This window comes from Triturus cristatus, chromosome 4_1 (assembly GCF_964204655.1).
Source record: "Triturus cristatus chromosome 4_1, aTriCri1.1, whole genome shotgun sequence".
NCBI classification, from domain to species: Eukaryota; Metazoa; Chordata; class Amphibia; order Caudata; family Salamandridae; genus Triturus; species Triturus cristatus.
In genome coordinates, this window is record NC_140585.1 from 426,381,782 (window position 1) to 426,399,778 (window position 17,997).

Genomic DNA, 17,997 nt, shown 5'->3' on the forward strand with positions numbered 1-17,997 from the left:
CAGGCCGGTGATCAAGGGCTACGGCTTGAAACGTTTGGCATACTGCAAATCAGGAAGGCTGCGTATGCCCGTGATGTGGGGTTGCTGCCGGAGATGGTGTGCGGATGCTCTTCTGTGTGCGACCTTTCCTTTGGGGACACCCTTTGCTTCTGATGTTTTGCGGCTCGTCCGGCCGCGGAAAGGTCCCGCTGCTGAACCTTGGCGGATCCCGGTGCTCGTCAACACGGGCACGTTTCGGGAACAGAAGGGGCCTCATTTCTGGATTGTATTGGTGAACTACACTACGGTCTTTATGCATGCCCTCACCCAACCGGGTTAACATTGTTTTGACACTGTGAGGCATCCAATCCACTGGGGTGTACAGGGAACGCCAGTTTTTAGCAGATGGACTGCATTCACCAGAATGCCATACCTGCTTACGCCCACTGAGGCGGGACTGTTATCTACCAATAAAAGTTCCTAATCTATGTGGATGCCTCCTTGTGTTGATTGCAGGCCGGTGATCAAGGGCTACGGCTTGAAACGTTTGGCATACTGCAAATCAGGAAGGCTGCGTATGCCCGTGATGTGGGGTTGCTGCCGGAGATGGTGTGCGGATGCTCTTCTGTGTGCGACCTTTCCTTTGGGGACACCCTTTGCTTCTGATGTTTTGCGGCTCGTCCGGCCGCGGAAAGGTCCCGCTGCTGAACCTTGGCGGATCCCGGTGCTCGTCAACACGGGCACGTTTCGGGAACAGAAGGGGCCTCATTTCTGGATTGTATTGGTGAACTACACTACAGTCTTTATGCATGCCCTCACCCAACCGGGTTAACATTGTTTTGACACTGTGAGGCATCCAATCCACTGGGGTGTACAGGGAACGCCAGTTTTTAGCAGATGGACTGCATTCACCAGAATGCCATACCTGCTTACGCCCACTGGGGCGGGACTGTTATCTACCAATAAAAGTTCCTAATCTATGTGGATGCCTCCTTGTGTTGATTGCAGGCCGGTGATCAAGGGCTACGGCTTGAAACGTTTGGCATACTGCAAATCAGGAAGGCTGCGTATGCCCGTGATGTGGGGTTGCTGCCGGAGATGGTGTGCGGATGCTCTTCTGTGTGCGACCTTTCCTTTGGGGACACCCTTTGCTTCTGATAAATATATACTCTGACCTGAACTACGTTGTTGCTGTGCCTTTACTACTGAGAGCATACGAACATTGTTTGGAGTTTTTTGTGGAATATATATATATATATATATATATATATATATATATATATATATATATATATATATATATATATATATTTATTTATTTACAGGCGGTCGCCAGTAAATAGTTATAGTTAGGATCGTGTTTCCATAGGAAACCCGCAACATTCTATTTTGAATAACTTTGGCGCCGATTGACAAATCCTCGCGAAATTTTCAAAATAGGTCAGCGCTGCAAAATAAAGTCAAATTAATCACCGTAAGTGTGCGGCTCACTCCTTTCTTCACAGAGAGGCTTTTTGGGATAATTATCCGGCTTGGTCCTGCCGTCGAGCTACGCACCGCCGCAAAAAGAGCACCAAGACTGCCCGAAATCGGACCTTGTTTGTTGTATGCGAAAGCAATCATGGGCAGTAGGTAGCCGCCAAGGATTGTGCTTTGGTTTGGTCTCCAGCAGCTTAAAAGTGGCATGCAAAGGAGTTACGATGAACTTTTCCAAACAGCAAAAACATTCGGCATCACCCATTGAAGGGAAGCAATTATGGGTTTGAAAGCACACCACAAGTACCAGCATGCGTGAGAAGTCAACCCATCAGGGCGCCCACCAGGGGGCGAAAACTTTTGAAATAGCGCAATTGTTTGTTGGTGTGTGTTCCAACCTCCAGATGCCGTGGCACCCCTTTGAGAAAGGTCTAGGTAGACCGAAATGCATAAGGATCGCCAGCGCTGCAAAATAAAGTCAAATTAATCACCGTAAGTGTGCGGCTCACTCCTTTCTTCACAGAGAGGCTTTTTGGGATAATTATCCGGCTTGGTCCTGCCGTCGAGCTACGCACCGCCGCAAAAAGAGCACTAAGACTGCCCGAAATCGGACCTTGTTTGTTGTATGCGAAAGCAATCATGGGCAGTAGGTAGCCGCCAAGGATTGTGCTTTGGTTTGGTCTCCAGCAGCTTAAAAGTGGCATGCAAAGGAGTTACGATGAACTTTTCCAAACAGCAAAAACATTCGGCATCACCCATTGAAGGGAAGCAATTATGGGTTTGAAAGCACACCACAAGTACCAGCATGCGTGAGAAGTCAACCCATCAGGGCGCCCACCAGGGGGCGAAAACTTTTGAAATAGCGCAATTGTTTGTTGGTGTGTGTTCCAACCTCCAGATGCCGTGGCACCCCTTTGAGAAAGGTCTAGGTAGACCGAAATGCATAAGGATCGCCAGCGCTGCAAAATAAAGTCAAATTAATCACCGTAAGTGTGCGGCTCACTCCTTTCTTCACAGAGAGGCTTTTTGGGATAATTATCCGGCTTGGTCCTGCCGTCGAGCTACGCACCGCCGCAAAAAGAGCACCAAGACTGCCCGAAATCGGACCTTGTTTGTTGTATGCGAAAGCAATCATGGGCAGTAGGTAGCCGCCAAGGATTGTGCTTTGGTTTGGTCTCCAGCAGCTTAAAAGTGGCATGCAAAGGAGTTACGATGAACTTTTCCAAACAGCAAAAACATTCGGCATCACCCATTGAAGGGAAGCAATTATGGGTTTGAAAGCACACCACAAGTACCAGCATGCGTGAGAAGTCAACCCATCAGGGCGCCCACCAGGGGGCGAAAACTTTTGAAATAGCGCAATTGTTTGTTGGTGTGTGTTCCAACCTCCAGATGCCGTGGCACCCCTTTGAGAAAGGTCTAGGTAGACCGAAATGCATAAGGATCGCCAGCGCTGCAAAATAAAGTCAAATTAATCACCGTAAGTGTGCGGCTCACTCCTTTCTTCACAGAGAGGCTTTTTGGGATAATTATCCGGCTTGGTCCTGCCGTCGAGCTACGCACCGCCGCAAAAAGAGCACCAAGACTGCCCGAAATCGGACCTTGTTTGTTGTATGCGAAAGCAATCATGGGCAGTAGGTAGCCGCCAAGGATTGTGCTTTGGTTTGGTCTCCAGCAGCTTAAAAGTGGCATGCAAAGGAGTTACGATGAACTTTTCCAAACAGCAAAAACATTCGGCATCACCCATTGAAGGGAAGCAATTATGGGTTTGAAAGCACACCACAAGTACCAGCATGCGTGAGAAGTCAACCCATCAGGGCGCCCACCAGGGGGCGAAAACTTTTGAAATAGCGCAATTGTTTGTTGGTGTGTGTTCCAACCTCCAGATGCCGTGGCACCCCTTTGAGAAAGGTCTAGGTAGACCGAAATGCATAAGGATCGCCAGCGCTGCAAAATAAAGTCAAATTAATCACCGTAAGTGTGCGGCTCACTCCTTTCTTCACAGAGAGGCTTTTTGGGATATATATATATATATATATATATATATATATATATATATATATATTTACAGGCGGTCGCCAGTAAATAGTTATAGTTAGGATCGTGTTTCCATAGGAAACCCGCAACATTCTATTTTGAATAACTTTGGCGCCGATTGACAAATCCTCGCGAAATTTTCAAAATAGGTGGGGCGCTCCGCTCCTTCCCTGAAAGTCTCGGGGGGATTCGTCAAGCGGGGGCTGAGAAAAAGGGGGGGGTCCCAAAACACGTTTCCCCCATGCATTTTTCCATAGGACATTTAGTCCAAGCTGCAGCCCGAACGGCTGAACAGCATTACTTGAAATTTGGCAGAGAGGTAGTCCTCAGGTCAGGGATGTGCCTTTTGCAGGTCTGGTGTAAATCTGTTCAGTATTTCCTGAGAAAATAGCATTTAAATCAATATATATATCTATAGGCGCGCTCCGAGCGCGTACGGTAAGCTTACCGTACGCGCTCGGAGCGCGCCTATTATAGTTAGCTGAACTAACTTTAACGGTGGAAATTGGATTTAAAAAACCGTGCAAATTCACTTAAAAAACCATAGGTTTCACACACGTTATAGTTAGGAATTAGCATTTAAAAAACCTTGCAAATTCACTGAAAAAACCATTGAAATTCCCCCGTTATAGTTAGTTCAGCTAACTATAACTCGCGCACCCGCAATCCACTGCTGATGACGTCACATATTACATCACTCATGACATGGTCAGTGACATCACTCATGACATCACTGATGACATCTCAAATGATGGTTTTTTCAGTGAATATATATATATATATATATCGCGCTCAGTGGGGAGTGACCAAAAATTGAGTCGCACTCGAACAAAGGAAAGCTTTCCCCAAGCAGCCTTTAATTTCGAATCAACCAGCACAACTTGTCGGCAAATCATCAGCTTGAAACTGCAATCCTGACGCGTTTCGAGAGGTTCTCTTTTTCAAAGGATAGAGCAGTCAGAAAGCGTGTGATTGGCTCACCTTCGAATTTCAAGCAACATTGCATGCCCCTGATTGGCTACTCTGGATGAGTCTATGCATTGCTTTATGGGAGGTGTAGTCCTTTCTTTTCCCCAGATGGATGCGCTTTCAACATTGAATGCAGGCTCTCGCTTGAGCCTTTGGCAAATGTAACTGGTGCATTTCATGTCCTTTGTCCCACAACGAGCCCCTCGTATACGAGCCCTGTGGCCCCCACATTCCGGGGTGGTGCAGACTCAGCGGCTGGACAGCCGCCAAAACATCGCGCTCGGTGGGGAGTGACCAAAAATTGAGTCGCACTCGAACAAAGGAAAGCTTTCCCCAAGCAGCCTTTAATTTCGAATCAACCAGCACAACTTGTCGGCAAATCATCAGCTTGAAACTGCAATCCTGACGCGTTTCGAGAGGTTCTCTTTTTCAAAGGATAGAGCAGTCAGAAAGCGTGTGATTGGCTCACCTTCGAATTTCAAGCAACATTGCATGCCCCTGATTGGCTACTCTGGATGAGTCTATGCATTGCTTTATGGGAGGTGTAGTCCTTTCTTTTCCCCAGATGGATGCGCTTTCAACATTGAATGCAGGCTCTCGCTTGAGCCTTTGGCAAATGTAACTGGTGCATTTCATGTCCTTTGTCCCACAACGAGCCCCTCGTATACGAGCCCTGTGGCCCCCACATTCCGGGGTGGTGCAGACTCAGCGGCTGGACAGCCGCCAAAACATCGCGCTCGGTGGGGAGTGACCAAAAATTGAGTCGCACTCGAACAAAGGAAAGCTTTCCCCAAGCAGCCTTTAATTTCGAATCAACCAGCACAACTTGTCGGCAAATCATCAGCTTGAAACTGCAATCCTGACGCGTTTCGAGAGGTTCTCTTTTTCAAAGGATAGAGCAGTCAGAAAGCGTGTGATTGGCTCACCTTCGAATTTCAAGCAACATTGCATGCCCCTGATTGGCTACTCTGGATGAGTCTATGCATTGCTTTATGGGAGGTGTAGTCCTTTCTTTTCCCCAGATGGATGCGATATATATATATATATATATATATATATATATATATATATATAAAGTCCAACACTCATTCACTCCTTGGAATGAGCCCGACACATGCAGGGATTAAAACAATTTGGATTTTATTCAGCGAATCACTTACAGCGTGTAGGGATCATAGTTCAAGAAACGCTGTGGCAGACGCGTTTCAGCCGTAAGGCTTTCCTCAGTGCCTGGTTTCAAACAGTTCGTTACAACTGTGGCAGGTTTAAATCTCCTGGTGTTACTGAAGCCACTCCCACAAGCTGGATGTTTCAGCTCCTCCTCTGCATACTGTGATACACCTCGCGCTGGGCTTGGACCCGCTGCATGCTGGTCGATGAAGTTCGGCGTGGTGACCACTTCAGTAAGTGGTTACAACCAGACTCCCAGTGGTGTCCCTCGTTGGCATCCGGACCTCATTTACCAAACTGCGGATCCAAGTAAAATGAAAGGTTTCAGGCTGAGACCAATTGTATCCCCCGCAGTAAACACTGCAGCCTCTCTCCCCGTGCAGTCAATATAAACACCGTGGTAGTGTAACCGCTTGGGGGGGTGACACGTATTCAATACAAAGTCCAAAAGGTGCTGGCTTACGTGTCACACCTGACCGAAAGGGCGTGCCGGTTACCAGTGCCTGCTTACTGGTTTAAACATAAAGTCCAACACTCATTCACTCCTTGGAATGAGCCCGACACATGCAGGGATTAAAACAATTTGGATTTTATTCAGCGAATCACTTACAGCGTGTAGGGATCATAGTTCAAGAAACGCTGTGGCAGACGCGTTTCAGCCGTAAGGCTTTCCTCAGTGCCTGGTTTCAAACAGTTCGTTACAACTGTGGCAGGTTTAAATCTCCTGGTGTTACTGAAGCCACTCCCACAAGCTGGATGTTTCAGCTCCTCCTCTGCATACTGTGATACACCTCGCGCTGGGCTTGGACCCGCTGCATGCTGGTCGATGAAGTTCGGCGTGGTGTTAAACCAGTAAGCAGGCACTGGTAACCGGCACGCCCTTTCGGTCAGGTGTGACACGTAAGCCAGCACCTTTTGGACTTTGTATTGAATACGTGTCACCCCCCCAAGCGGTTACACTACCACGGTGTTTATATTGACTGCACGGGGAGAGAGGCTGCAGTGTTTACTGCGGGGGATACAATTGGTCTCAGCCTGAAACCTTTCATTTTACTTGGATCCGCAGTTTGGTAAATGAGGTCCGGATGCCAACGAGGGACACCACTGGGAGTCTGGTTGTAACCACTTACTGAAGTGGTCACCACGCCGAACTTCATCGACCAGCATGCAGCGGGTCCAAGCCCAGCGCGAGGTGTATCACAGTATGCAGAGGAGGAGCTGAAACATCCAGCTTGTGGGAGTGGCTTCAGTAACACCAGGAGATTTAAACCTGCCACAGTTGTAACGAACTGTTTGAAACCAGGCACTGAGGAAAGCCTTACGGCTGAAACGCGTCTGCCACAGCGTTTCTTGAACTATGATCCCTACACGCTGTAAGTGATTCGCTGAATAAAATCCAAATTGTTTTAATCCCTGCATGTGTCGGGCTCATTCCAAGGAGTGAATGAGTGTTGGACTTTATGTTTAAACCAGTAAGCAGGCACTGGTAACCGGCACGCCCTTTCGGTCAGGTGTGACACGTAAGCCAGCACCTTTTGGACTTTGTATTGAATACGTGTCACCCCCCCAAGCGGTTACACTACCACGGTGTTTATATTGACTGCACGGGGAGAGAGGCTGCAGTGTTTACTGCGGGGGATACAATTGGTCTCAGCCTGAAACCTTTCATTTTACTTGGATCCGCAGTTTGGTAAATGAGGTCCGGATGCCAACGAGGGACACCACTGGGAGTCTGGTTGTAACCACTTACTGAAGTGGTCACCACGCCGAACTTCATCGACCAGCATGCAGCGGGTCCAAGCCCAGCGCGAGGTGTATCACAGTATGCAGAGGAGGAGCTGAAACATCCAGCTTGTGGGAGTGGCTTCAGTAACACCAGGAGATTTAAACCTGCCACAGTTGTAACGAACTGTTTGAAACCAGGCACTGAGGAAAGCCTTACGGCTGAAACGCGTCTGCCACAGCGTTTCTTGAACTATGATCCCTACACGCTGTAAGTGATTCGCTGAATAAAATCCAAATTGTTTTAATCCCTGCATGTGTCGGGCTCATTCCAAGGAGTGAATGAGTGTTGGACTTTATGTTTAAACCAGTAAGCAGGCACTGGTAACCGGCACGCCCTTTCGGTCAGGTGTGACACGTAAGCCAGCACCTTTTGGACTTTATATATATATATATATATATATATATATATATATACATACATACATACATACATACATACATACATACATACATACATACATACATACAGTCCAATACTCACTCAGAGTCCGAATGAGCCCGACACAATCACAGGATTTTTAGACAGCTGGATTTATTTCAGCCAAATCTTTACAGCGCGTGGTATGCACAATAAAAGAAACGCTGTGGCAAACGCGTTTCAGCCGTGGAGGCTTTCCACAGTGCCCGGTTTCAAAGTCAGTTCTTACACCTGCAGCTGATTTTTATCTCGTGGTGGTGTAGTAACCACGCCCCAAACTCTTGATGTTAACAGCTCCTCCTCTACTTCACTGCAATATTCATCGCGCTGATCATTGCTCCGTTGCATGCTGGTAAATAGAGTCACAATGTGGTTACCCGTACAGTGAGGGGTTTACCATTCACCTAGTGGCGTCCCAAAACTAATTGGCATCTTGACTTCACTCACCACCAGCCACCACTCACCACCAGCCACAAAACAATGGAGATCGGATGTTTAAGTTGAGACCAGCTGATTCCCCCGTAGTAACATCTACAGCCTCTCTCCCCATGCAGAAAGTGAATACATATATATTGTTCTTTGTGAATAAATGAAACAGTATATAAAATGTTTATTTTCACATTTATTTAGCGAATAAATGTGCACTCATACTTTGATGCCTGTCCAGTTTTAGCAAATTTGGCGGCCAATTTTAATAAAACAATAAACCGACTTGAAAACATTTGCATAGTAGCACAGACATATGTTGAGATATGCAGTTACTGAAGGAAAGCTCATGCCTTTTTTTAATTTCACATGCTCTCTACCTTGCCTGGGAATTTATGAACAACATTTGGAGTCACTGAAAAGGTGCCAAACCTTCTGTATTTTTCCACTTCTGTCTGTATTTATCTGTAAAAATTAGAAAGTAATTTAAAATTTGACCTTTAAACTGAGACTGCTAAAATGTAGTAATTGTATATTCATTTCATGGCATGGCATTCATGACATTATGCTGAGTTTTGCGTTGAATAAAAAAAAAAAAGCCTTTGGTCTATATATTCCAGGATTAAATGATCAAAATAATCACTGGTTGGTGTTTTTCTGCTGTACCTTGAAGTAAATGTTTTTCCATGTGGCATTCCTTGTCATTACTTTGAGGTTGTACAAGGTTTAACCCCTTCGCTGCTGCGGACATTCCGCTGCAGCGCTGGGAGGGGCAGGGGGGCAGCGCGGTGGGCCTGTGCTCATGACGGAGCCGCTCCGTCATGAGCCACAATTGAGCTGTGCTCATGACGGAACGGTTCCGTCATGACTTCGCCCATTTGCGTTGTCCCCCCGCACAGGCGGGGAAACAGCGCCGCGTAGGCGGAGCGGCCGCCAACGGGCGTGTCATGACGGAACCGTTCCGTCATGAGCACACGGCAACCGTAGCTCATGACGGAACGGTTCCGTCATGAGCGGGGAAGGGGTTAAAGTGCAAGTCAGAAATAACTCAATATGAATTCTTTTTTTGTTTAGGTGAAGCTTAGTGAAGACGAGTTAAAGAGGCTCATTTCTGATGCAAAGGATCAGCTGAAGTAAGTCCTTATAATGTTTCTAGTTTAACATTGTGAATTTTGGAATGTTTCAGCTTTGAAATATATGTGTGTGAGAGTGATAATGTTGCAGGGATCCTACTCTAGAACAGAACTATTCTTGGGACCATGAAACATCAGCACGTAGGGACCGAGTGAACCTGCGTCCTATGAGCTATAGTGCATCACTTGCCCTCTTAACCATACCAGAGAAGTAAGTGAATTGTCACCCCACAACATAACACTCTCGACTGTCTCAGGGATCGTGGTAACAGGACACACTCTTTCACTCTCTCACTCATACTTGTCCACAATAAGATAAGCAAGAGACACAAAGGAAGTTTAGAATATTTATTAAACTATTGTGCTCTAAAATGCAGTATTCATGCCGCAATTGGAAAACAAATGCATAATAAAAATACTGTTCGCATGGTCAGTATTCCATATACCATAAACAGTGCTGTCATTTTAAGAGACGGAATAAACTAACCCTCCCTCCCCTGCTAGTAAATCTAAATGATTATATGAACGATCTCTGGGTGGGCAGACCCCGTACGAAGTACTTTTTGGCATCAAGATCCAGACCTTAATGGTCCAGATGTTGTGGCGGCGGCCGCAGCCTTAGATGTAGATAACCATTGTGCTGTACAGGGCCTTTAACAGTTCTGTGACACCAACGCATGCAAGCATTTGCCTGCTTCTCAAGCTTCGACTACAGGACTTGTTCTTCCAGTTTCCGTTTGGCTTCCAAAAATTCATGATTTGTTTCGAGAAAAGGTGAACAGTGATTTTGCCACCTCTCCCTGGATAGAAAGACAATCACTTTGTCTCCATTGAACATGCCAAACTACACCATGTGGCCAATACTTAACAGTACGCTGTATAATAGCGGTTCCTTTCCACATGATTTTTCTCTACGACCTGTGAGCACCATCGATGCTGATACTCCCCTGGAAAAGTAGAGCCTGAGTCCACCACTGACATTTTTCTGGACCCCCTACTTACTTCTAATACTATCTTTTCTACAACGAATGTCATTTGCGATGAACCACCGTTGGTGAGTCCATTCTGGTTGGCCTTTTCAAGTCCTCCGGCTGAGTTTAGTCCTCCCATGTCTCAACAGCGTAACTCTGGGTACTATACGGATCAAGATAACTTTTCTTGCGACTGCTCTTCTGTTGTGTGAAAGCCTACAGCATGGATTTGTGTTTTTATTTCATGATTAAAACACACTTATCAAGTCCTTCCTTGGATATATGTCTGGATCATACTTTCCTTGGTTTTCTTGTGGATTGGATTCGTGACTGTTTTTTTTCTACTGATCAATGGCCATTACCTCCCAGAATGCTCCGCTACAGAACTGGTCGACGGGATGCTGGTCCCTCATTCTTCATCACATAAAATGAAAAGAGACTTGCCCCTTGTTAACATTTCCGCCATTCCAATGACTGATTAAATTGTTTGGGATAAAGTTCCTGTTAGATCTGGGGGGTTCTAGTTGGCTGAGGTAGGTATCTTAGGCCAAATGGGGACCCTTGCTTCTAAGTCAGGGAAAGAAAGGACACCTTCTCAGATAGCCCCTGCACACCCCCTCGGTAGATTGGCACGAGCAGCCAGGCTTATCTCCAGGCAAATGTGTAAAGTATTTGCAACCACGCTCTCAGTAACCCAGTGATAACACCACAAATGGACTCCCCACGAGTTTCATAAAAAAACAATTATATGTTTTTTTAAAGAAGTTATACGATGAGACCACACGATAAAAATCTAACATATGCGTATTTGTAATATTTCACCTTGCCGGTTAATAGGCCAGCAAGCCCTTGTAGGTTCTTGCAGTATTAATGAGCAATTCTCGATGATCCAATGCAGTCCTAATGCAATGCTATGCAATTCATAATGCAAGAACCAGGCAGTTCGTAATGTAAAAATAATGCAATTCGTAATGCAACAATCAGCCAGTTCATAATGCAATTCGTAATGCAAGAATGAGGCAGTTCATAATGTAAAAATAATGCAATTCGTAATGCAATCAGGCTGTTCGTAATGCAAAAATAATGCAATTCATAATGCAACAATCAGGCAGTTCGTAATGCAAAAATAATGTACTTCGGCACCGATTGCGGTTCCCTGGACGGTCTCTATGCCACTCTTACTGACTTGCGGTCAGCTACGGCCAAAATATTCCCCAACACTGTTATGATGGAAAACAAAGTGCAGCTCCACACTCCGACCCCAGTACTGCCACTCCTCGGCAAGTACGGGCCGCGATATGGACTTGAGGGGAGGCTTGCGCTGCAAAGATGGGAAAGGTCGAGAGCGTTTCTCTTGTAGCCCGCACCCCGCCCCAGGCGGCGACACACGCAAACTCGCTGAACGTTTCCTGGGGGGTACGATCTCACTCTCCTCGCGGCTTGGGCCTCCAATGTGACTTAGTTGATCTTGGGCAGTGTAACTCCGACTTCGACGGTGATTGTTCGAGGTCTCTCCTTGGCAAAGGCAGGTTCGAACCGGCGGCGGTGAATTTTCACAGCTCCTCTGGGGATGCTGGTCCGGGTCGATGGCAGTGACGATCGCAGCACTTCTGGTCACGCTGTCGATCGAAGCAGAGAACAAGACTGCTCCGGGCACACAGTCACGGGGCAATTTCTCACGAAGGTCTCAGGCTGCAACGGGGCACACGCACACAGCATCGCTCAGACTCACTTGAGCTCCGGGTGCACACGATCACAGGGCAATCCTCACGAAGGTCTCAGGCTGCACAAAGCACATGCACACAGCGTCGCTGAGACTCACTTGGACTCCGGTTGCACACGATCACAGGGCAATCCTCACGAAGGTCTCAGGCTGAACGAAGCGCACACACACACACACACAGCGTCGCGGAGACTCACTTGGACTCCAGGTGCACACGATCACGGGGCAGTTCTTACGAAGGTCTCATGCTGCAAAAAGTACACGCACAAAGCGTCGCTGAGACACACTTGGAAACTTTTATGTTCCTGAGTTTCAACAACAGGGAGCCAGCTCGCTTCGGGCCCTTGGAGACACGTTACTTCGGGACACAGCACAGTCCTTTCAAGCAGAGGGACACAGCACACAGAAAAGTCCCTTAGCCTCTCCTTAGTTAAATCAGCAAACTGCAGGCCAGACCCAGAACACACAGCAAGGGTCAGCAGGTCAACCGTGGCTGTCTCCCCTCCTCCCCTGGGTCAAGACATTTCCCAGATCATATCACATTCAAATCCAGACAGTCAATCCACAAACAGGCAGAGACACACAGAATTGTTAGAACACAACACACGCGATTCAAAAACCACCTTCACAAAAAGATGTTTTATTAAATTGTGAGTTCAGGCACACTAAACTTCACCTCTCCATCTTAAGCCTATGGGAAGATAGGCTGGAAAAATATTACACAGCCTTCCCTATTCTGTTCTATGGGCAAGATGGCCTTGCAACAGTGAAAAACAAAATGTAGAGTATTTCACTGTTAGGACATGGTACACACCTCAGTACATGTCCTACCTTTCACAGACACTGCACCCTGCCTAGGGGGGTACCTCGGGCCTACCATAGGGGTGTCTGATGTGCATACATGTCCTACCTTTCACAGACACTGCACCCTGCCTAGGGGGGTACCTCGGGCCTACCATAGGGGTGTCTGATGTGCATAAAAAGAGAAGGGTAAGGCCTGGCAAGTGGGTGCACTTGTGAGGAAACCAGGCATTTTAACAAACTGCGCTCAGGCACTGCTGTGGCAGACCTGAGCTCTCTTTTCAGGGCTACTTATGTGGATGGCACAATTAGTGCTACAGGCCCACTAGTAGCATTCGTATTACCAGCCCTGGTACACATAGTGCACTTTACTAGGGACTTTACTAGTAAGACAAACATGCCAATTATGGACAACCAATTACCATTTCATTTTACACAGGGAGCACTTGTACTTTGACATTGATCAGCAGTGGCAAAGTGCCCAAAGCACATAAGCCAGTAAAACGAATCCATCACAGCATCAAAAATAGAGGCGGTAGAGGCAAAAAGTCAGGGGTAATCACACCAAGAAATGCCAGGTCTAACAGTTCCTTTTGACTTATTCAGTTCGGTGGAGGTCCTACAGATACCATATGTGTTTATGGTTTCTATGAAGTGATGTAATAGTACCTGGATTACATTCAGATGGTTGGAATGTTGACACTGAATTATATGCTTTATGAAGTAGAATATTACACTGTTTTTGAATCATAAGATCCATACCTAAATTCTGCTAATTATTCTGTTATGTTCTGCTATTATCATTACGGACACCATTATCTTCATAGAACATGTAGACAGCGTCCCCATTTTAATTACACGCAATGGGCACATTGCTCAACCCCACCTTCAGAAAGTTCCAAAAAGCAAAAGGATAAATATTCCTATTTCACAGGATATGACGCTTCAGATCCTAAGTCATATTGTTATATACTAACACCAAAACCACCAAAGAAATATATTCTTACTCAAACTAAGCCTATATATACTACCAAGTTCGTCAATCAGTTGACCCTAAAAGGTTATGATTATCGGAAAGATACTATTGATTTAAAATCGGGTTGGGGTGCGAAGTCCTGGCAAGTTCAAGGCACAGAAACTTTATTTCGAGAATAGAACCATGCTTGGGTCCATGCAACATCAGCATGAAGGGGCTGGGTCACCCTACTACCTCAGTATCCATGAGCCCCATGTCTGATTAGCTATAGTGTCTCATTTGCCCTCCTAACCATACCAGAGAAGTAAGTAAACTGGCACCCCAGAACACAATACTCTCGACCCACTCACGGTTCGTGGTAACAGAAAACACTCTTTCGTCCTCTCACTCATGCTTGTTCACAATAAGATAAACAAGAGACACAAAGGAAGTTTAGAATATTTATTAAACTATCAGGCTCTGAAATGCAGTACTCGTGCCACAATTAGAAAACAAATGCATAATAAAAATACTATTAGCATGATCAATTATCCATATACCGTGAAAAGTGCTGTCATTTTATGAGAGAAAATGACCTAACTCCCCTCCCCTGCTAGTAAAGCTAAATGATTATATGAAAGATCTCTGGGATTATCGGCAGACCCAGTACCTCAGCATACACAGATGAATGCTCTACATCCCAGAAAACGCATTGTTCTTGTCTCAGGATTTTCATTCCATCTATGTTTGCGGCTCATGTACTAATCTATATTCTAGGACATGTCTGCACATAAACAACAGCTGCATTCTTGTCTTACGTCTAGGTGCTAGTGCCTAGCCAGAAAGAATAACAAGGGACATTGTTATTTGACTTTGTCAGTGGTGCCCAGACTAATTCACAGTAAATGAACAGAATGCGAAAACATATGCAGGTTCCGTGTGAAAGTACAACGTGGTACAAAAGTAAGCCTGTTTATATAGTAGCATGTGCAAAGGAAAATGAGGACTACAACTGGCACCGATAGGCTAACATAGGAAAAACTACAGGCCATGCTGAAAACACACAACAATAACAGACACTTTATTCAAACGGGTACTTAGCTCTGATGATTATTGGTGCTTAGGAGGAGTTCTAAAAATTACCTAATGTTTTAGCATGGATTTAATTCTTTGTACTGAATTGGAGCTTTAAAATATGCCCTTCTGGCGAGATTTAGTGGTTACTATAACCTAAAATGGAAGGCTACCCTTCAACCTTCATTGGAAAAGGTCGCGTGGTGGAGTAAGGCACGTACGTTTGCCTAATGATACTACTTATGTGGCATACTTGCACTTTTGCACTCAGTACCCACTTTCATGCATTTGCACTTTATTGGTGTTAACTTTTAGCCTCTTTTTAATCTAAATCTCTGACCCTGTGGGACTGCTTGGGTGAGCATTCCTAGCTCTTTCCTACCTTCTCTTTGCTCTTCGGTCCACCGGGAGGTTCTCCTCGATTGTGCAGGAAGAGCTCCATATTGCTTCGCTTTCCTTTTTCTTAAACCGGGACACCATCATAGCAGTTGGCAGTCTAGCTCTTCCACGCATTTCCGGTTCCTCATTTCTGGTACCAGCTCCTGGGGCATATCCTCACAATACATTCCCGAGCGTGCAGGCGACGTGCCGCTGGCGCGCCAAAGGCAAGCCTGTCTGCGCCCGTCAGTGCCAGGAATGTGCTATGCACCAGGACCCCTGCTTGTTTTTAGGTATACGCTATTCCTCAACACAGCTACAAGCATATAATAATGGTAAGCACTGCAACTCAGCCAGGTGGGCTGGGGGGGGAAGGATAATCATGGCTATCAGTGTACTTAGTGCTGCTTTTCATTTAGTTACAAACCACAAAGTGTCTGGATGTGCGCTTTCAAATTAGAGACATTTGTACAAAAACCACCTCAACTACAGGAGTGGTTTCGTGTTTTTATTACACCTGTATGAGTTGGTAAAAGTTTGACATAAAAGTTCAACTTTTGAGTCATGTCATAACTAAGAAAAACAACAAGTTTAAAACAAAAAACACAACACGAATAACAATAGCACAATTGACATTAGGACGAATGAAAAAGCAAAAATGTACGGCACATAAAGTTACAAAAAATTGTAATCAGAATAAGGTGACCAGTCCTTCAATTGTACAGAGAAGTGTGGCGGCACAGACAATTTTCAATTTGAAGGGCTGCAACCTGCCAACAGCAGCTAGTCATATGTAGCAATCGCAACAGGCAAATTGGCCTGTTTGCACACTGTGTGATTCTGTGATTGAAGTAGGAATTTTGACTAGCTGAGTAGGGTCAACACATTTCAGAACCCCTAATTTCTTTGAGGGTTCTTCCTCAGGACCGGGACTTGGTCAGACACATTAGAGATTGTGAGGTGAACACGGTGGTGTGGACCCCATGGTAGCACGTATGCCCTCTTTTTTGTCTGAATTTCTCCAGTGGAGCTGATTAGAACACCGTTGGGCGTGCTCGATTTCTGTCAATGCGTGACTTGTTGGGTACTTGTTGTGATCTCAGGGGTAATCAAAGTGTGCAGCTGTGTTCGACTGGTTATGTACGATTACCGTGCTATTCAAAAGGAGGAAAGCTGTAGAAACTTTTCACATTGTGGTGCCCTTCGTTTTGCAAAGGGCCATGGATGTATTCACAGTGTATCGGTGTTCGTCGTTGGATCGATTCCTGGTTCTGGCAGCTTAGGCGAATCCAATGTCCCTTCAGTGTACACGGGTTAAAGCATCTCACACATTCTTTTGCTCCAAACCACTGCTTGCTGACAAGAGATAAGAACTTACCAGACCCAGGGAAGGACAGTATCAAGGCTACCTCAGCTCAGCACTCCCCACACATTAGTAAAAATTAATAATACTAATCACGAATTAGAGGCGGGCTGTCGAAATGCCATACTGCTAAACACAAGATCGGCCATTAATCACAAATATGAACTAGAACACTTACTACAGACCTCAGACTCTGATTTGGTTTTCCTTATAGAAACCTAGGCTACAGACACTTCGGAGCCTGACTGGGCTATTGCTATACCAGCAGGTTACTCCCTAGCCAGTGTAGAATGATCAGGGAAAAAAGGGTCTGGCATAGCAATTATCTACTGATCCACTTTCAAGGCCACTTTCGTGTCATGCCAGTTACCTGGAGCAGAAGCTATGGATTTGAATATTACATTTTCTAATACTGCATCCTTTCCTGGCTTGCTCATGTACCGGCCCCTGGTTCCAAAATGGTCTTCCTACAAGGTTTACAGGCGTTTATGGAATCATGTCTAGACTCCCGAACATTCACTATATTGGGGGATTTTAATTTCCATTTAGAAGCAGACAAGAACTCAGACACATCATACTGGTTGATAACTTAGAAGGTTTTGGGCTCACACAACTAGTCTTGGAGCCTACACACAGGGCCCAACACTCTATTAATGCTATTTTTACCATCAACCCTAATATCTCAGTCGGAAAAATACTTCCAGTAACATGGTCAGATCACAATGTCATCTTCTTCAAACTTACCTATAAGGAGAGTGATAGGCTCCAGCCAAAGATCCTGCCTCCTGTTAAATCTAGGCCATGGCATAAAATCAGGAGAGAAGAGTCAACAGAGCTGTTGGATACAAGCCCACCGTTTCTAGGAACATACGTTAATGAGGCAGCTGATAATATGGATGGATGGATCAGCAATTGATCAGTTAGCCCCGTTAAGATCAAATAAAGAGCGTTGAAAAAGGGCCTCTACCCCATGGTACAGTCTAGATCTTAAAGCCTCAAAAATCAGGTGTAGGCACTTAGAGAAGGGCTGGAGAGCAGATTACAGTGAACAGAGTAAACTGCCCTACAAACTTTCCTTAGAGGAGTATAAGTAAGCCATCATAAACGCGAAAAAGATGTACTTTACTAGTAAAATCGAGGGGGCTACAAACTCCTCAAGAGAGCTTTTCAAGGCGGTCACAGCACTATCCAAACTGAATCAAGAAAATCAGTTTGTACTGGACCAGAGTTTCTGCGACAAGATGGCAAGCTTCTTCCAGACAAAAATACAACTGATCTACAATGAATTCATAAGGAAATTCCCAAGTCCCTGCAGTACCAGTACGCCGGAGCCAGCTAG

At 45.7% G+C, this 17,997-nt stretch overlaps 1 protein-coding gene across 1 annotated transcript in view; it reads left to right on the forward strand.

Moving 5' to 3' along the window:
• PWP1 (PWP1 homolog, endonuclein) overlaps positions 1 to 17,997 on the forward strand; it is a 312,398-nt gene that overhangs the window by 32,743 nt on the left and 261,658 nt on the right. Inside the window, exon 2 of the mRNA XM_085652559.1 lies at positions 9,335 to 9,393. Coding sequence (XP_085508685.1) covers positions 9,335 to 9,393 — 59 coding nt within the window. The remainder of the gene's footprint in view (positions 1 to 9,334; positions 9,394 to 17,997) is intronic.